The sequence below is a fragment of the Aquarana catesbeiana genome, linkage group LG13 (genome assembly GCF_042186555.1).
Source record: "Aquarana catesbeiana isolate 2022-GZ linkage group LG13, ASM4218655v1, whole genome shotgun sequence".
NCBI lineage: Eukaryota > Metazoa > Chordata > Amphibia > Anura > Ranidae > Aquarana > Aquarana catesbeiana.
Genome location: NC_133336.1, coordinates 74,845,313 through 74,861,323, shown reverse-complemented (window position 1 = coordinate 74,861,323; position 16,011 = coordinate 74,845,313). Strand labels below are relative to the sequence as shown.

At 43.2% G+C, this 16,011-nt stretch overlaps 1 protein-coding gene across 1 annotated transcript in view; it reads left to right on the top strand.

The window, feature by feature from the left end:
- Positions 1 to 13,013, top strand: part of RPAP1 (RNA polymerase II associated protein 1) — a 126,595-nt gene extending 113,582 nt beyond the window's left edge. Inside the window, exons 22-25 of the mRNA XM_073609591.1 lie at positions 36 to 840; positions 8,080 to 8,256; positions 10,586 to 10,642; positions 12,344 to 13,013. Of these exons, the coding sequence (XP_073465692.1) occupies positions 36 to 840; positions 8,080 to 8,256; positions 10,586 to 10,642; positions 12,344 to 12,490 (1,186 nt within the window). The 3' untranslated portion in view covers positions 12,491 to 13,013. The remainder of the gene's footprint in view (positions 1 to 35; positions 841 to 8,079; positions 8,257 to 10,585; positions 10,643 to 12,343) is intronic.
- Positions 13,014 to 16,011: the final 2,998 nt, after the last annotated feature.

The following is a 16,011-nucleotide window of genomic DNA, read 5'->3' as shown; positions in this document are numbered from 1 at the left end:
AAAAGTAAAGTTCAAATATCTCTTGTTCTTCACAGAGAGGGAAGTGCCGGGGGTCCACAAGCAGCTGATTTATCTGATATTTTACATATTACATCCGAAGGCAATCCAACACCCCCTGGATCAGCTGCTGTGGCTTCAGAGTCTCCAAGTCGTGGTGTTCTGCTGGAACAAGCCTTTAAAGACCTCCCTTCTATCCAGAGCTGCTACTTGACTCATTTTTCCCACATGACACAAGCCCTCAATCACTCCAGGGTTGTCTATCAAGAAAAGACTTGTTTCATTCAATCTGCCATGTTACCTGAAGCCAGAGGTCCCATTCTGCCATTTGATTGGCCATTTCTTCCATTGATCAATCTTTACAACAAAGTGACTAATGCAGAGATAAAAGGGAGGATCGTGAATAGTCTCCCTCCTGACCTGGTTAACAGAGTCGCAAGGAACTTACAGTGGATCTTTCTCTTGGAAACTTGGCGTCCTGGATGTTTACAGTGTGTCCCCCTTGCTGCGAAGCTGGCAAGATTAGCTTGTGTCTTTTTGACAGGTAGTGACCTCTTCTTGGAAGCGCCTGTCCATGCATACATGGCAACACTTACTGTTCTTTATAGTCAGCCTAAGCACATGGAGTCATTAAAGCTTGATGTGCCTCTACCTGGCCTGGCTTCATTTTATGATTTCTACATGGACCTCTTGGAGCAGTTTGAAGGCGTTTCCTTCGGTGACCCCTTATTTGGAACATTTGTGCTTCTTCCGTTGCAGAGACGTTTTAGTGTCCAACTTAAACAGGCCCTGTTTGGAGAACATGTCAACAGTTTGAGGTCCCTGTATGTACCCCTAAAGGAGGTAAGACCAGCAAGTTGGGCCATTATCTGAAAATCAGATTGAAAACCTTTTTAAGATGACCATAAATGTTACAGCTTGATTGTACAATTACTTTTAGATTTACCAACTACTGCAATACAAAGTCCTGGATATACAGTATCTCACAAAAGTGAGCACACCCCTCACATTTTGTAAATATTTTATATCTTTTCATGTGACAATACTGAAGACATAACACTTTGCTACAATGTATACAGCTTGTATAACAAATTGGGCCCAATTAGCCATTTTCCCTTCCCGGTGTCATGTGACTCGTTAGTGTTAAAAGGTCTAATGCCCCCTACACACGGTCGGAATTTCCGACAGAAAAAGTCAGATGGGAGCTTTTCATCGTATATTCCGACCGTGTGTATGCCCCATCGGACTTTTAATGTCGAAAAATTCAGACGGAATAAATTCCTATCGGGAAAACCGCTCGTCTGTATGCTGTTCCGACGTACCAAAAATGACGCGTGCTCTCTAGCAAGTACGAGACGTCGTACGTGTTGTCCTATCGTACGTCACCACATTCTTGACAGTCGGAATTTGGTGTGACCGTGTGTATGCAAGACAGCTTGAGCGGAATTCCGTCGGAAAAAAACCTTCAGAGTTTATTCCGACGGCAAAACCGGTCGTGTGTACAGGGTATTAGGTGTGAATGGGGAGCAGTTGTGTTAAATTTGGTGTTATCGCTCTCACTCTCTCATACTTGTCACTGGAAGTGCAACATGGCACCTCATGGCAAAGAACTCTCTGAGGATCTGAAAAAAAGAATTGCTGCTCTACATAAAGATGGCATAGGCTATAAGAAGATTGCCAAGACCCTGAAACTGAGCTGCAGCACAATGGCCAAGACCATACAGCAGTTTACCGGACAAGTTACACTCAGAACAGGCCTCGCCATGGTTGACTGAAGAAGTTGAGTGCACGTGCTCAGCCTCATATCCAGAGGTTGTCTTTGGTAATTAGACGTATGAGTGCTGCCAGCATTGCTGCAGAGGTTGAAGGGGTGGGGGGGGGGGGGGATCAGTGCTCAGACCATATGCCGCACACTGCATCAAAATGGTCTGGCATGGCTGTCATCCCAGAAGGAGGCCTCCTCTAAAGATGATGCACAAGAAAGCCCGCAAACAGTTTGCTGAAGACAAGCAGACTAAGGACATGGATTACTGGAACCATGTCCTGTGGTCTGATGAGACTATGATAAATGTATTTGGTTCAGATGATGTCAAGTGTGTGTGGCGGCAACCAGGTGAGGAGTACAAAGACAAGTGTGTCTTGCCTACAATCAAGCATGGTGGTGGGAGTGTCATGGTCTGGGGCTGCATGAGTGCTGCCGGCACTGGGGAGCCACAGTTCATTGAGGGAACCATTAATGCCAACAGGTACTGTGCCATACTGAAGCAGAGCATGATACCCTCCCTTCGGAAGCTGGGCCGCAGGGCAGTATTCCAACATAACAACCCCAAACACACCTCCAGGACGACCACTGCCTTGCTAAAGAAGCTGAGGGGTAAAGGTGATGGACTGGTCAAGCATGTCTGCAGACCTAAACCCTATTGAGTCTCTGTGGGGCATGCTCAAATGGAAGGTGGAGGAGCGCAAGGTCTCCAATATCCACCAGCTCCGTGATGTCGCCATAGAGGAGTGGAAGAGGACCCCAGTGGCAACCTGTGAAGCTCTGCTGAACTCCATGCCCAAGAGGGTTAAGGCAGTGCTGGAAAATAATGGTGGCCACACAAAATATTGACACTTTTGGCCCAATTTGGACATTTTCACTTAGGGGTGTACTCACTTTTGTTGCCAGCGGTTTAGACATTAATGGCTGTGTGTTGTTATTTTGAGGGCACAGCAAATTTACACAGTTGTAAATACAAGCTGTATAGTACTTTACATTGTAGCAAAGTCAGTGTAATTTCTTCAGTGTTGTCACAAAAAAGATATAATAAAATATTTACAAAAATGTGAGGGGTGTACTCACTTTTGTGAGATACTGTACATTAAATGGGTTTTTAGGTAGACCCTATCGTTATACAGTTTTGTTAAATCTAAAAAAAAATGTATTAGCCTATTATGCTTAGCTCAATATCTCATAGGAATCTCACAGGATTAACAACTTCACATATTTTTCTTAGTATTAGCATTTAATCAGTCCTCCACCATGTTTACACTACCTCTCCTGGTGTTGGGCCTTTTCAGTACACTCCTATACCAGCACGACCTCCATGAGGCAGCTCTGTTGTCTGTTATGAGAGCCGCATTCTCCCAGTGTTATATCCAGGAGTAAACAGTCAATGTGACAGACCAGGCCTGTAAAGTGCAGGACATAGCCAGGCGATGTGGTGATAGGAGAGGCACCTATGCCAACTTCACCCTTTTCCTCAGAATAATGCCCGAGCCAGGTGCCAGTATGTGTCTGGTGCCGACCTGCCCTGAACTCCCTCATGCTCTGAAATGCAACTAGGGTCAGATACTGAACACCACTCAGATCCAAGCACCCACCTGGCCCACTTATAGTATTAGGTCATTCATTTCTAGAGGGCCCTTGTGCAGCCAATAATTGGATTACAGGGGTTATAAAAGTTCATGAGATAAGCACATCCATAAGTCTATACATATGATAACTCTAAAAATGTATTTTCTCCTGTATCTTCCATGGAAAGATGGTTTATGATTTGGTCACACACAAAGGTATGGCTGAAACATTTAAAGGAGAAGTATAGCCAAAGCTCGTTTGGCTGTACGTATCCTGTGGATCACAGGAGTGCAATTCGTTTTGCCCTCCTGTGACCCGTTTTCAGCAGAGAGCGGGCTGAATTCCTCTCTCTGCCGACATCACAGAAGTCAGCCAAGGGCCTGCATCATCTGGACAATGGAAGTCGGAATCCTCCTGGTCCCTGAACCAACACCTGGCTCAGCCTCTCAGCGAGCCGCTGATAGCCTGACCCATCCACTCTGCCCCTCAGTGAGCCGCTGAGAGCCTGAGCCGGCCACTCTGCTCCTCCATAGCCCAGCGCTCCAGTGAGCGAGGAGGGGGCAAAGACGACAGTCTGCAGCTCTCTGCTCGGGGAGCTGTCAGAACCGATCGATTGCAGTGTTAGATCGCTCGGTTCTCAGTGTAGAGGCGCCGGGGGACAGGTGCAGCATCGGACCGATGCTGCATCCACCTAGGTAAGCATGATCCTGGGAAAAAAAAACGGATTCAATTACTTCTCTTTTAAAGATCGTTACCGGGGATCCTAGCTGAATTTTAAGTGCAGAGATGTAGATTTCTTTCTTGTCAATTGAAGAACACAAGAAGTCTTTTAACCACTTGCCACCCAGGCCAATTCTGCCATTTCTCTCCTACATGTACAAATCATCATTTTTTTGCTAGAAAATTACATAGAACCCCCAAACATTATATATGTTTTTTTTTTAGCAAAGACCCTAGAGAATACAATGGCGGTCGTTGCAACTTTTTCTCTCGTTAGCCCAATTTATTTGCATAATGTGAAAGATGAAGGTACGCCGAGTAAATAGATACCTAACATGTCACGCTTCAAAATTGACACGCTCGTGGAATGCTTCAGTAAAAATCCCCATAGGCAACGCTTTAAAAATTTTTACTGGTTACATGCTTTGAGTTAGAGGAGGTCTAGGGCTAGAATTATTGCTCCCGCTCTAACGTTTGCAGCGATACCTCACATGTGTGGTTTGAACACCGTTTTCATATGTGGGCGGGACTTACGTATGCGTTCGCTTCTGTGTGCGAGCACACGGGGACAGGGGCGCTTAAATTTTTTTTTTTTATTGTTAATTTTACGTTTTTCTTTTTTTTAGTTTGACACTTTAAAAAAAAAATGTTTTTTGATCACTTTTATTTCTATTACAGGGAATGTAAACATCCCTTGTAATAGGAATATGGCATGATCGGTCCTCTTTACAGTGAGATATGGGGTCAACAAGACCTCACATCTCACCTCTAGGCTGGAAAGCCTGAAATTTAAAAACAAAAACGATCTCGGCTTCCCAGCCGAGGCGGCACCGTTTGTTTGAATGCAGAGGCTGGGCGTGTCGTCATAACATCGCGCCCTGCCTCCGAACGATGATAGAGACTCCGGCGACCATCTGGTCCGGGGGAAATATCTATGTTAAACATCCGGGGCTGGTGGATCCTGTCTCTGACTCACCGATGGAAGCAGTGAGTTGGTGGGAAGGGTGGGGCCTCCCCTCCTGCCGCCCGTAAGAATGATCAAGCTGTGGAACAGCCGCTATGATCGGTCTTATGGTGTAGGGAATCACCAGCTGAAAAGCTGATATCTGAATAATGCCTGTGGCTGCAGGCATCATTCAGATATACCCTCACAAATTCAAGGACATCATATGATGGCCGGCGGGAGGGAAGTGCTTAATGTGGAAGTAAAGACTGAATATAAGTCTGGTTGAAAACATTCTCTTCCTCTTTCTACCAATTATGTATATCAAGGGTCAAAACTCTTCTCTACATTGCTACAGCTACATTGCTGCTGGAGCCTCCTCATTTTTTGATTGCATCACCCCAGTGTGGTCATTCTCAGCCTGACTTTTGGAGTACAATGTCCAGACCTCGCTGGGCTGAACATTGGAGGGGGGGGGGGGGGGGGGGGGGGGAGTGGAGTCTGGAAGTAACCTTCAGTGTATGGGCTCTTTGTGGGGTGAAACTGTTCTGTTAAAAGCTAGCTCTGGAACACTTTCCAGGTCCAAAGCTGCTGGCTTTGCCTCAGCCATCGCCCTGTCTCTGAAGACTCACTTAGTGAGTAGCCCAGTCGAGCCGAGCACTACAGATACCCCAGTTACTTAGGTTGCCTTGATTCCTCTTTGCCGCCAAAGTGGTTGAAGCGGTTGGACTGAATGCTGATATTTCTGCTGGATGGCATGTCACTTCTCTTTGTGCGCTCTTTCCTGCCATACAGGCTGCATTCACACCTGAGCATAGCATCTTTCGCGAGGTTTTATGCGCGATTTTGGAGCGTTTTTATGCGCGACTTGTGCATTTGTAGTCGCTGTTTTTGGACTTTGGCGTTTTTTTTATTGGCCAATAGAGAAAACTATTATCTGTTGCAGGACCTGTGTTACAAGTGAGGGATGCCAGATGTGGACCTTCTGGCCTCCATTGTTATTAACAAATTGGACAGGTTTGTCTCCAGCTACAGGAATCCTCTAGCGAAGCTGTAATTATGTGGTGGCTTAGTTGGATCAGTACACCTGATTTATACCTTACCTGCCCTGAAATTTCTTCCTGGTCTACTTCACTGGATTGAGGTGGAGGGCCTTTCCGGTGATCCTAATTGCTTTGAAACAGCCCAGGTGGATATGGTACGCTGGCCTTGTAAGATTCCTTGCAGATGCTCTTTGGGCCCTACCAAATCATCTTCTGTCCCAAGGACTAATTTGGCCACCTTGTTGGCAACATAGCTGTTGAAGCCCAGTTGCTGATGAACAAGGACATGGGCGGGCATCCCTGACTCTAATTCTTACTATGCTAAAAGCTAGAAAATCTACATCTCACAGGGTTTATGATTGGACATACTTTACTTGGTGTAAGTCTCGGGGCTTCCCCCCCCAAGAATTCCTTCATGGGAAGAAATTTCTCCTTCCTACAGTTGGGTCTGGACAAGTGTCTGGCTCTTAACACTATCAAGAATCAGGTTTCTACCCTTTCTGTTCTATTTCAGAATCTTTTGGTCTTTCTTCTTTGGTTAAGAGCTTTGTACAAGGGGTCTCTCATGTAGCTCCCCCTGTCAATTCCCCTTTGACTCCATGGGATCTGAATCTGGTTCTCTCTGCACTTCAGAAACTTCTGTATGAACCCATTAGATACAATGTAAAACAAAACCAAAGAAAATTCCCAGCTTTACTCACCAGCCAGCCTGCTGCCAACCAAATTATCCTAACAGTTTGCGTTAAAAACAGGGGTTTGGTTGGCACACATTTGCAAATACATGAATACGCTGCGGAGGCCGTGACAAGGCACCCCATTATTATCCGCAGTCCTAACTCTATACATTTATGAGAGCCTTCAAAGTAGAAGCACATGCATTTTAATAGATAGGCAGAGGGGCAGTGAGCCTGGAAAGAGCCCACCCCTTCTTAAAGGCATAGGGGCGCCGCTGTCTATCCATTAAAATGCGTGTGCTTCTACTATGGCCATTTGTTTTTTTACCATTAAATACAATTCTATCCCTACTCTCACCCACAAGGTGGTGTTTCTCAATTCTACAAGGTAAACATCTAAACTGGTGGCCCTGTCCTGCAAGGAACCTTTTTTTTGTTCTGTATATGGGACAACATGGTGCTAAAGTCCAGAGAATCCTTCTAGCCTATAATACTTTCTGCCTTTCACGTCAACCAGTACATCATTCTTTGTCTGGTTCCATTTCACCAAAAGAAATTTTCCCTTTATTATCTGGACATGGTTTGGATTGTGCAAGTCTGTCTCTCAGCCACTGCTTTTTACAGAAAGACTGGTTCCCTTTTAGTAATCCTGAATATGAACCCTGCAAGGGTGCTTGTGCTTCTCGTTCCACCATCTCTTGCTTACTCAGGCAAACCATCATCCATGCTTAGGGTTCCACACTTTCCTGTCAGTGCACACTCTACACGATTTCTGAATGCTCCTTGGACTTTACAGCATCCCAGACTTGCAAGGCTATTGCCTGGCCTTCTGTTCACACATTCTGTAAGGTCTACCAGGTGGACACTGTGGCCCCATCTGATGGCAATTTTGGGCGTAAGCCCTTCAGGCGGCTCCATTCTCTTGGGCATTTAGCGTTTCTTTGCTGTGTTGTTCATCTCTCAGTTGGACTGTTTTTGGATATCCATAAGATTAAAGATTTCCTGTGTTCCTCAATAGGCAAAAAAAGAAAATTAGATTTTTGTACTCGCCATAAATATCCATTTCTTGGAGCCCATTGAGTGACATAAGTTCCATCCCTCTGTGTTTATGATAATGTATTTGGTACAGCTTTGCTGAGGCATGCTAGTAGTGGGAGGGGATATACTGCCAGTGTTCAATCCTGCTGTAAGCAGCAGTATAAGCCAACTATAAATACTTCCTGTGTCTGTCAATGGACTCCAAGAAAAGCATTTTCTGGTGAATACAAAATTCAGATTATTGTGACAACATTCTAATTGTTTTAAAATCCCATCATCTATGTTGTGCTTTCCTCAAAATACTTGGTATTGTTGTTTTCCTTTCAGTTTCCTGTTCGACTTGATCTGTACACAGCTCCTCCTGAAGATAATTTGAATCTACTGCGCCTCTATTTTCGGACTCTGGTAACGGGAGCATTGCGTAAGACTTGGTGCCCTGTTCTTTATGTCGTGGCTTTGGCTCATGTGAACAGCTTCATCTTTTCACAAGACCATGTAACTGAGGTTAGAAAAAAAAATGAACCACTTTTTTTATATATTATAAAATATATTAAAGGATAAAGTTCACCTTTCTAGAAAAAATAATAAATGCACATATTTTTGCAGAAAAAACAAGTGCATTTATAATTTTTCCTGCAGTAGCTTGGAAAGCATTGCAATCATGATCAGTGGATCAGGGGTGCAGTGTCAGGCTTCTGCAGACAAGCCCTGCAGCTTTCTGCCTGTACTTTCATATGAGCTTAATGTTTGAAAGCTGCAGGGCTTGTGAATAAATTATGAGAGCACTCATCAATGCCCTAGTTCATTGAGAACTACAAGCTGTCAGCCACGGTGGCTGATGGTACTTGTAATTCATTCATTTACAGGAAACTGTGAATGAATGATGCATGAGAAGATTCCCCACTGAGGGGGAGCTCAGGGGAACTGGTGGCAGAAGCTGGAACATGTTACATGCCCCCCCCCCCAAATACGGGCGGAACATGTTACATGTTGCAAAACATGAACTTAGTCTTTAATGAAAAAATACAATATCCTAAATAAATTGGACACTTCAATGTCATAAAAGGAGAGTTTCTACCTTGTACTGCCTCGCTGTAAACTGTGGACTTAACAATATACAAATTACTTAAACCTAAAACAGATTTACAGTTCCAAAAGTCCCTTAGTGTAGCATTTAGTTTGGATTAATTTTTAAATGTGTGCATAGATACTGTGGTCTGGGATATCCTCTTTGGTGTCTTCATGGTTAGACTTTTTGCCTTGCAATGCTGAAGTCTTTAGTTCCGATATATAGGTAATTTATTTATGCAGTAGTATGATCTCCTTTGAGTTGCATGGGTTTACTTCAGGTGCTTCAAAGTCCTTACACAACTCAGAGACTCAGGGTTTATATGGCTAATTGGTGTCTTAACCTGTTGACCAAAAGGGGAGGGGGGGGGGTGACACTACAGCAAACTGATTGGCTGCTTGTGCAGTTTATCAATAACCCAGTCTGAGCTCTGCCATACAGGGGCTGAAATTAAATTCAGGAGCTTACACTGCTTGTATTACAAAAAAAAAAATAATACATCATTAGGCATAGATTTAGATATCACATTAAATGATAAATATTCATTTTAATGACCCCTCCAGTGCTATGTATCTGGATTAGAAGCATTTAACTTTAAGAAGTTTCCTTAAATTAAAGGGTAATTAATCTAGGAGAATGTATAAACTCTTTATAAAGAATGAAGAAAAAAATAAGCAGCATGCCAAATAATACAACAAATAAACACATCAACAATAATTGTCAATCAATTGTACTAATAAAGTACAAAAAAAATGTGTCCATGTGCAAAGCAGTCATAATAATGCAACACAAAAAATGCACCCATAAGAACAAAACAGTCCATATGTGCAGTAAAACGATCCAAAAAGAGAATGATCCATGCAGAGTGAAAGTAAGTAGAGAGATCTGTCACCAGCAGCACCCTCATACACAGGCCTCTTACCAGATATGCAGGACCATAAGATATAATGGGTAAACAAGCAAACAGCAACAAGTTACCCAAGAGGGCAGCCAGTGGATCACAGATCGCATAAGGGAAAAGTGATATAAAAAAAATAAAAAAAAACTTCCATAGTGAAGCCCATCAAGTTATAAAAAGGATTTATTTAAAAGATGGCTACAATTACCTTTATACAAAACATGACCAGCTCTGTGTACTACAGCTGGTTAGTGGTGGGACATGCATGATGTCGTCACTGGTAGGCCACTTCCTGATGCAATTCGTCATCAACAAAACGTCTTCAGAGGATGGGCTGAGTAACAGACATCATGTATTGAGGAATATAAATAGCGCCTATGCCTGCTATGGAATGAACAAGTGATCGTTATCTATAAATGAGCTCACCTGAGATTACCAATGTGTGCCTCATTGAAGGGCGGATGAAAGCACTTTTAAAAGGATAGAAGAACCACAAATTAATGATGTGCTGGCAACAGCGGCATCTTGTGGAATAAAAAGAGAACTACTAACATAAAGCTGGCAACCTGCTGTATCTAGAAAATTACACCAAATGGTACAAACAGTACATCCTTAATACACTGTGATGTACATAGGATCAAAAATTGTATCCTGGATGCACCAAATATAGAAATTCAACAAAACACAACATAAGAAACGAAAATCATTTAAAAATAACAACAAAGGAGGAATAAGTGACAAAATAGAAAATAGGAGGCCAATTCGAAAAAATTTAGCCCCTTAAAGGATTGGAACGGATTATCATAAGCAATATTTAGCCATTATTAATAAAACTCTTTATAAAGTCTGACTGTGTTGTTTTGCAGGAAGTTGATGCTGCAAGGAAGAGCATGCTTCGAAAGACCAATCTACTGGTGGATGAGGTATGTCACATACAGCTGAGCCCGTCTTATTGCTCTACTAGCTTGTGATACAGAACATAATAGATTGCCAGAGGTATGGCCATAAATGTCCTGTCTTGAACTTTTTAAAGCCCATAGGGTCATTGGTGAATGTGTTCATGAAGCCTGTGCCTGGAAGTATGTGGGCTGACATGGCTGAACTCTTCTTTAACCACTTGCTTACTGGGCACCTAAACCCCCCTCCTGCCCAGACCAATTTTCAGCTTTTAGTGCTGTCACTCTTTGAATGACAATTGTGCAGTAATACAACACTGTACCCAAATGAAATTTTTATCATTTTTTTCCTATAAATAGTGCTTTCTTTTGGTGGTATTTAATCACCTCTGGGTTTTTTATTTTTTGTTGAAAAAAATCAAGACCCAATTAAAAAAAAAAATACAAAACTTTTTATATTTTGTTAATAAATTTTGCAAACAGGTAATTTTTCTCCTTCATTGATGTACGCTGATGAGGCTGCACTGATGGGCACTGATAGGCACCGATAGGCTGCACTGGTGGGCACTGATAAGGCGACACTGATGGGCACTGATAAGGCGGCACTAATAGGCGGCACTGGTGGGCACTGAGAGGTGGTACTGATGGGCGGCGCAGAAGGGCACTAATAGGTGGCACTGATAGCTGGCACTGATGGGTGGCAGTGATGGGCACTGATTGGCACTGGTAGGTGGCACTGATAGGCAGCACTGCTAGGTGGCTCTGATGAGGCACTGATTGGCACCACTGGTGGGCATTGATAAGTGGCACTGATTGCTGGCACTTGCGTGCTGTGGGCACTGATTCGTGGCACTGGCAGGCAGTACTGGTGGGCACATATGATGCTCTTCCTCTTAAGGGCCGATGTCCCTTCAAACAGAAGCCAGTGATCGGCTTTTTTTCTCCTCACTCTGTTATCTCGGTAATCGAGAAAAAAAACGATTACCGATCTTCTGTTTACATTGCGTGATCAGCTGTCATTTGCTGACAGCTGATTACGTGGTTAGAGGCCGGGATCGGCCCCTTACTCGAATCTGTGATCACCCGAGTCTCGTTGACTCGAGTAATCACAGCGAGCTCGCCAATCAGGGGGGGCGTGGCGAGCCTGCAAAGGGGAGGCCGTCTATTGGCGGCATCCCGGCAAAGCAGATCCGCGCTGTAGCCCTCATTCGGCTATAGCGCGGATCTGAAGCAGTTAAAATGCTAGTTGCTTTACTGAAAAACCAATAACTTCACTGCATTCTGGTTCACTGTCTTGTGTAAGCATCAGAAGTTTGGACTTTGCTTGCAGCATACTGCTTCTAGGTCAGTAGCTCAGAAAGCATTGCATCCATAGAATGTCATGACAACCTTTCAATTTCTTGTCCAAGTTTTACATGAAGAGGAAGTGAGTCTCCCCAGTGCAGTCACAGACAGAAATAAAACCTTGACAAAAATGGTATCTCTTTTCTACTCTATCCAAAACTAATAATGAAAAAGACTGGTGACAAGATTTAAGGAATGCTTAGGTTTGTATTGTGTCAAAGATTTTCCTTCATTGCTATTTAGGAAGTGTTGGGTTTTAATTACAACCAGAAAACTTTTTTTTTTCCCCTCATGCTCTGTTATATCTGATCTACTATACAAGTCAAGTAGATGACCCTCCAGTCTGCACTGAATTATTTTTGTCATTTATTCCTCTCCTTTAAGAGTCTCAGGAAGCATCTCCTGTACTTCAAGCAACAATCCAGGGACAGCCCATTAGGCTTTGAGATGTATGATGCGCTTCCTCTTCTCAGGCAGAAGTATCTGGAATTGGTGACAGAGAAGCCACAACAGACAAAAGAAGAAATGTAAAAAACAGTACCTACTATGAAGCTGTTGTTAGGTGTTCTCACGCTGCACGATCCACAGGGTTGCTGTGTTCTGGGATTTTTTAAGGAATAGAAGGAGCCAAAGTGACTGAAGCATCTGTTAGTGAATCTTTTTTTGAAATCCCAGCCTCGATTATAAAGCCTTACAGCCATTCATTGCAAATAGAGTCATTCTCTAGATTTAATAGTTGTAAGTAGTCCAGAAGAAACACACTGACAATTCTTTCACCCCCAAAGCTATGTTTTGTCTGAAGCACTTATCCAAGAAATATAACCATCTCAAGGTGTGACTACATGTTCATAAAATGCAGACTGTGCTCTTGGTGGAAATTAGCAGTGGTGCTGAATAGACTGCTTTCATGTATATTAATTCCGTCTCACAGCATGATTTTCTCTGCTGTAACTAGGTTATTTTTAATGAAACCATCTCTATGTGATGTAACTGAATATATTGCTGTATAAACCATAAAAATAAACTTATAGTTTTGGTATTGTTTAAAGGAAAACTGTGTAGAGAGGAAAATACATCATTGATTGAACACGTTTGGCCCCTTTCACACAGAAAAATGGACGGGGGACCCGATCTAAACCTACATTCTCCTTATGGAGCGGCGGGTGTAAATGGACATGTGTCCATTTACACCCGCCTAGATCCAATCCAATCAGCCAAAAAGAGAAAGATGGGGATCCGTTCCCCCTCCGTCCAGTGGATTGGATTGGATGGCAGTCCGATGTAAATGGACAGGTGGTTCATTTACATCCAGCTGCCCATAGTGGTCTGTGTCCGGCCCGGATACGGATCAGTCATCTGCCTGCTCAGCAGGGATCAGCGGTCAGATCCCCTGCTGAGCAAGCAAATTGCAGCCGCAGTCCACCCTGTGTTAAAGGGGCCTTAGTTGCTTAGTTATAATGTTGAGTCCACAGCTTCAACACTTTGACCCAGAACAAGTATGCCGATTAGGAATTCCTATTTGATTTGTGGCATGTTTGTTCCAGATCTGTATGTTGGAGACTATTTTATTTTAGAGGGAATCGTCAACAGGACACAACTGAAAGTATTCTTATATTGTCATAATAAACAAAACTTACACTTTTCTTGATGATTAATAAAAATCCTATGCTCAGAGAAATATTTAGTCCACCATTGGTGAACAGCTTCTGAAAATGATAGTTACCTGGCTAACATCTTCATGAAACCGCTACAGTACTTTTAAGCTGGGTGCGCACATTGAGTTTTTCTTTTTCGTTCAACCAGCAGGTTGAACAAAAAAACTCCAAAACCTCACAAATTCCCACATCCAGACAAGTGATGTGAATGCAGGGATCTCCCCTGCTGTGGTATTGTATTTTGACTGCAGGGACTCCTCTCTCTGTCAGAATACACTGATCTGCGCTGCAACGCCTGACCAAATACTGGTTTACCAGGAGGACAGTTCGACGGAAGCCAGTCTAACGATTGGCTCCTGTTGAACAGAGGGGCCTACACACAAATAGACATTTGGCTGGTTCCTGCTGAACCGGCCAAATTTCAGTACGTTTCTACCTGGCTTAAAGCGGGGTTTCACCCAAATTTTGAACAATATCTGTATGTATTCTCTTCCTTGCCTAGATGCTGACATGCCATTTAAAAAAATTTAAATCGCCGTAATTACCTTTTATTTTTCTATTCTTCTTTCCACTTCCTGGTTCTCCTCCCGTGGGAGTAGGCGTGTTTCTAGCCTCTCCCAGACTCCTGGGAGCTAGTCTCAGGCTTCCCAGGATGCCACTGAGCATGTGCGGGAACGAGCAGTGAATGCTGGGAGCACAGCATTCACCACATCCAGGAAATAAATGCTTGTGGGCTTCAAATGCCCACAATGAAGATGGAAACCGCCTGCAGTGAATAATATAAGTTATTCTTTCCGACGAAATCTGACACAGGCGGACATATTACACACAATATGTATGTAATGCTGAGAAGAAAAGTTTGTAAATGAACTCAAAAAAAAAAAAAAAAACGATAGATAGGTGGACCCCCGCTTTAAGTCACAGGCCAAGAACAAATATGCAGAGAAGGAACTGAAATTACTGAATGTGCTGGTCAGTAAGCAGTAAAATATCTCTTTGAAGTATTTCCACATTGAGCCTTATCTCTTAGGGCTTGTTTCTTTAAATAGTGGCTTCAGACATGCTTTTTTAAAGCTCTCTGAATGTCAAAGACTCTGTCACTAAATAAAATGGTTAGCTGACACTCCTGTTAACATCTTGCATTTGCTTTGCTTCAAAATTTATACCCCATGTCGCTTTAGTCGTGCTGCAAAGCCTCCATAGAAGTCTGACAACGCTCGCTTGATTCACCTGAAGCTTTTGAGAGGCTTTTATTCAGCTTTAGCTTCGCTTTATTTTGTAGAAATCACAGGTATGAGATATCAACACACACAGGGCATCTGCCAGGCTTCATTAAAGCACCACTGAAGCATTGCAGAAGCATCAAAAAAGCATGTTGAAGCGGTAGGCGCTTTAAGCGCTTGCCGACCACCTCATGCAGATATACTGCGGCAGAAGGGCTCGTACAGGCAAAACCACGTACCTGTACGTTGCCCTTTAAAAGGGCGGGCGCGTGGCAAGCTCCGTGAGTCGGGTCGCGGGTCCCGTGGACTCGATCGCTGCGGGGATACCCTCGATCGCCTCACGGGGAGGAAGAACAGGGAGATGCTGATGTAAACAGCATCTCCCCATTCTGCCTAGTGACAGTGTCACTCAACCTCTGCTCCCTGTCATCGGAGCAGAGGTCAGTGACGTGAAACATGTAGCCACCCCCCCCCCACAGTTAGAAACACACCCCTAGGATACACTTAACCCCTACACTGCCATCTAGTGGTTAACCCCTTCACTGCCAGTGTCATTTACACAGGAATCAGTGCATTTTTATAGCACTGATTGCTGTATAAATGACAATGGTCCCAAAAATGTGTCAAAAATGTCCGATGTGTCCGCCATAATGTCGCAGTCACAATAAAAATCGCTTATCGCCGCCATTAAAAAAAAAAAAAAAAAAATTAATAAAAATGCCATAAAACTATCCCCTATTTTGTAAACGCTATAACTTTTGCGCAAACCGATCAATAATCGCTTATTGCGATTTTTTTTTTTTTTTTTACCAAAAATATGTAGAAGAATACGTATCGGCCTAAACTGAGGAAAAAAATAGTTTTTTTGTATATTTTTGGGGGATATTTATTATAGCAAAAAGTAAAAAAATAATGTGTTTTTTTCAAAATTGTCGCTTTATTTTTGTTTATAGCGCAAAAAATAAAAACCACAGAGGCGATCAAATACCACCAAAAGAAAGCTCTATTTTGTGGGAAAAAAGGGATGTCAATTTTGTTTGGGAGCCATGACGCACGACCGCACAATTGTCAGTTAAAGCGACGCAGTGGCGAATCGCAAAAAGTGCTCTGGTTGGGAAGGGGGTAAATTCTTCCGGGGCTGAAGTGGTTAATGTGCATTGAAGTCGAAGCATGT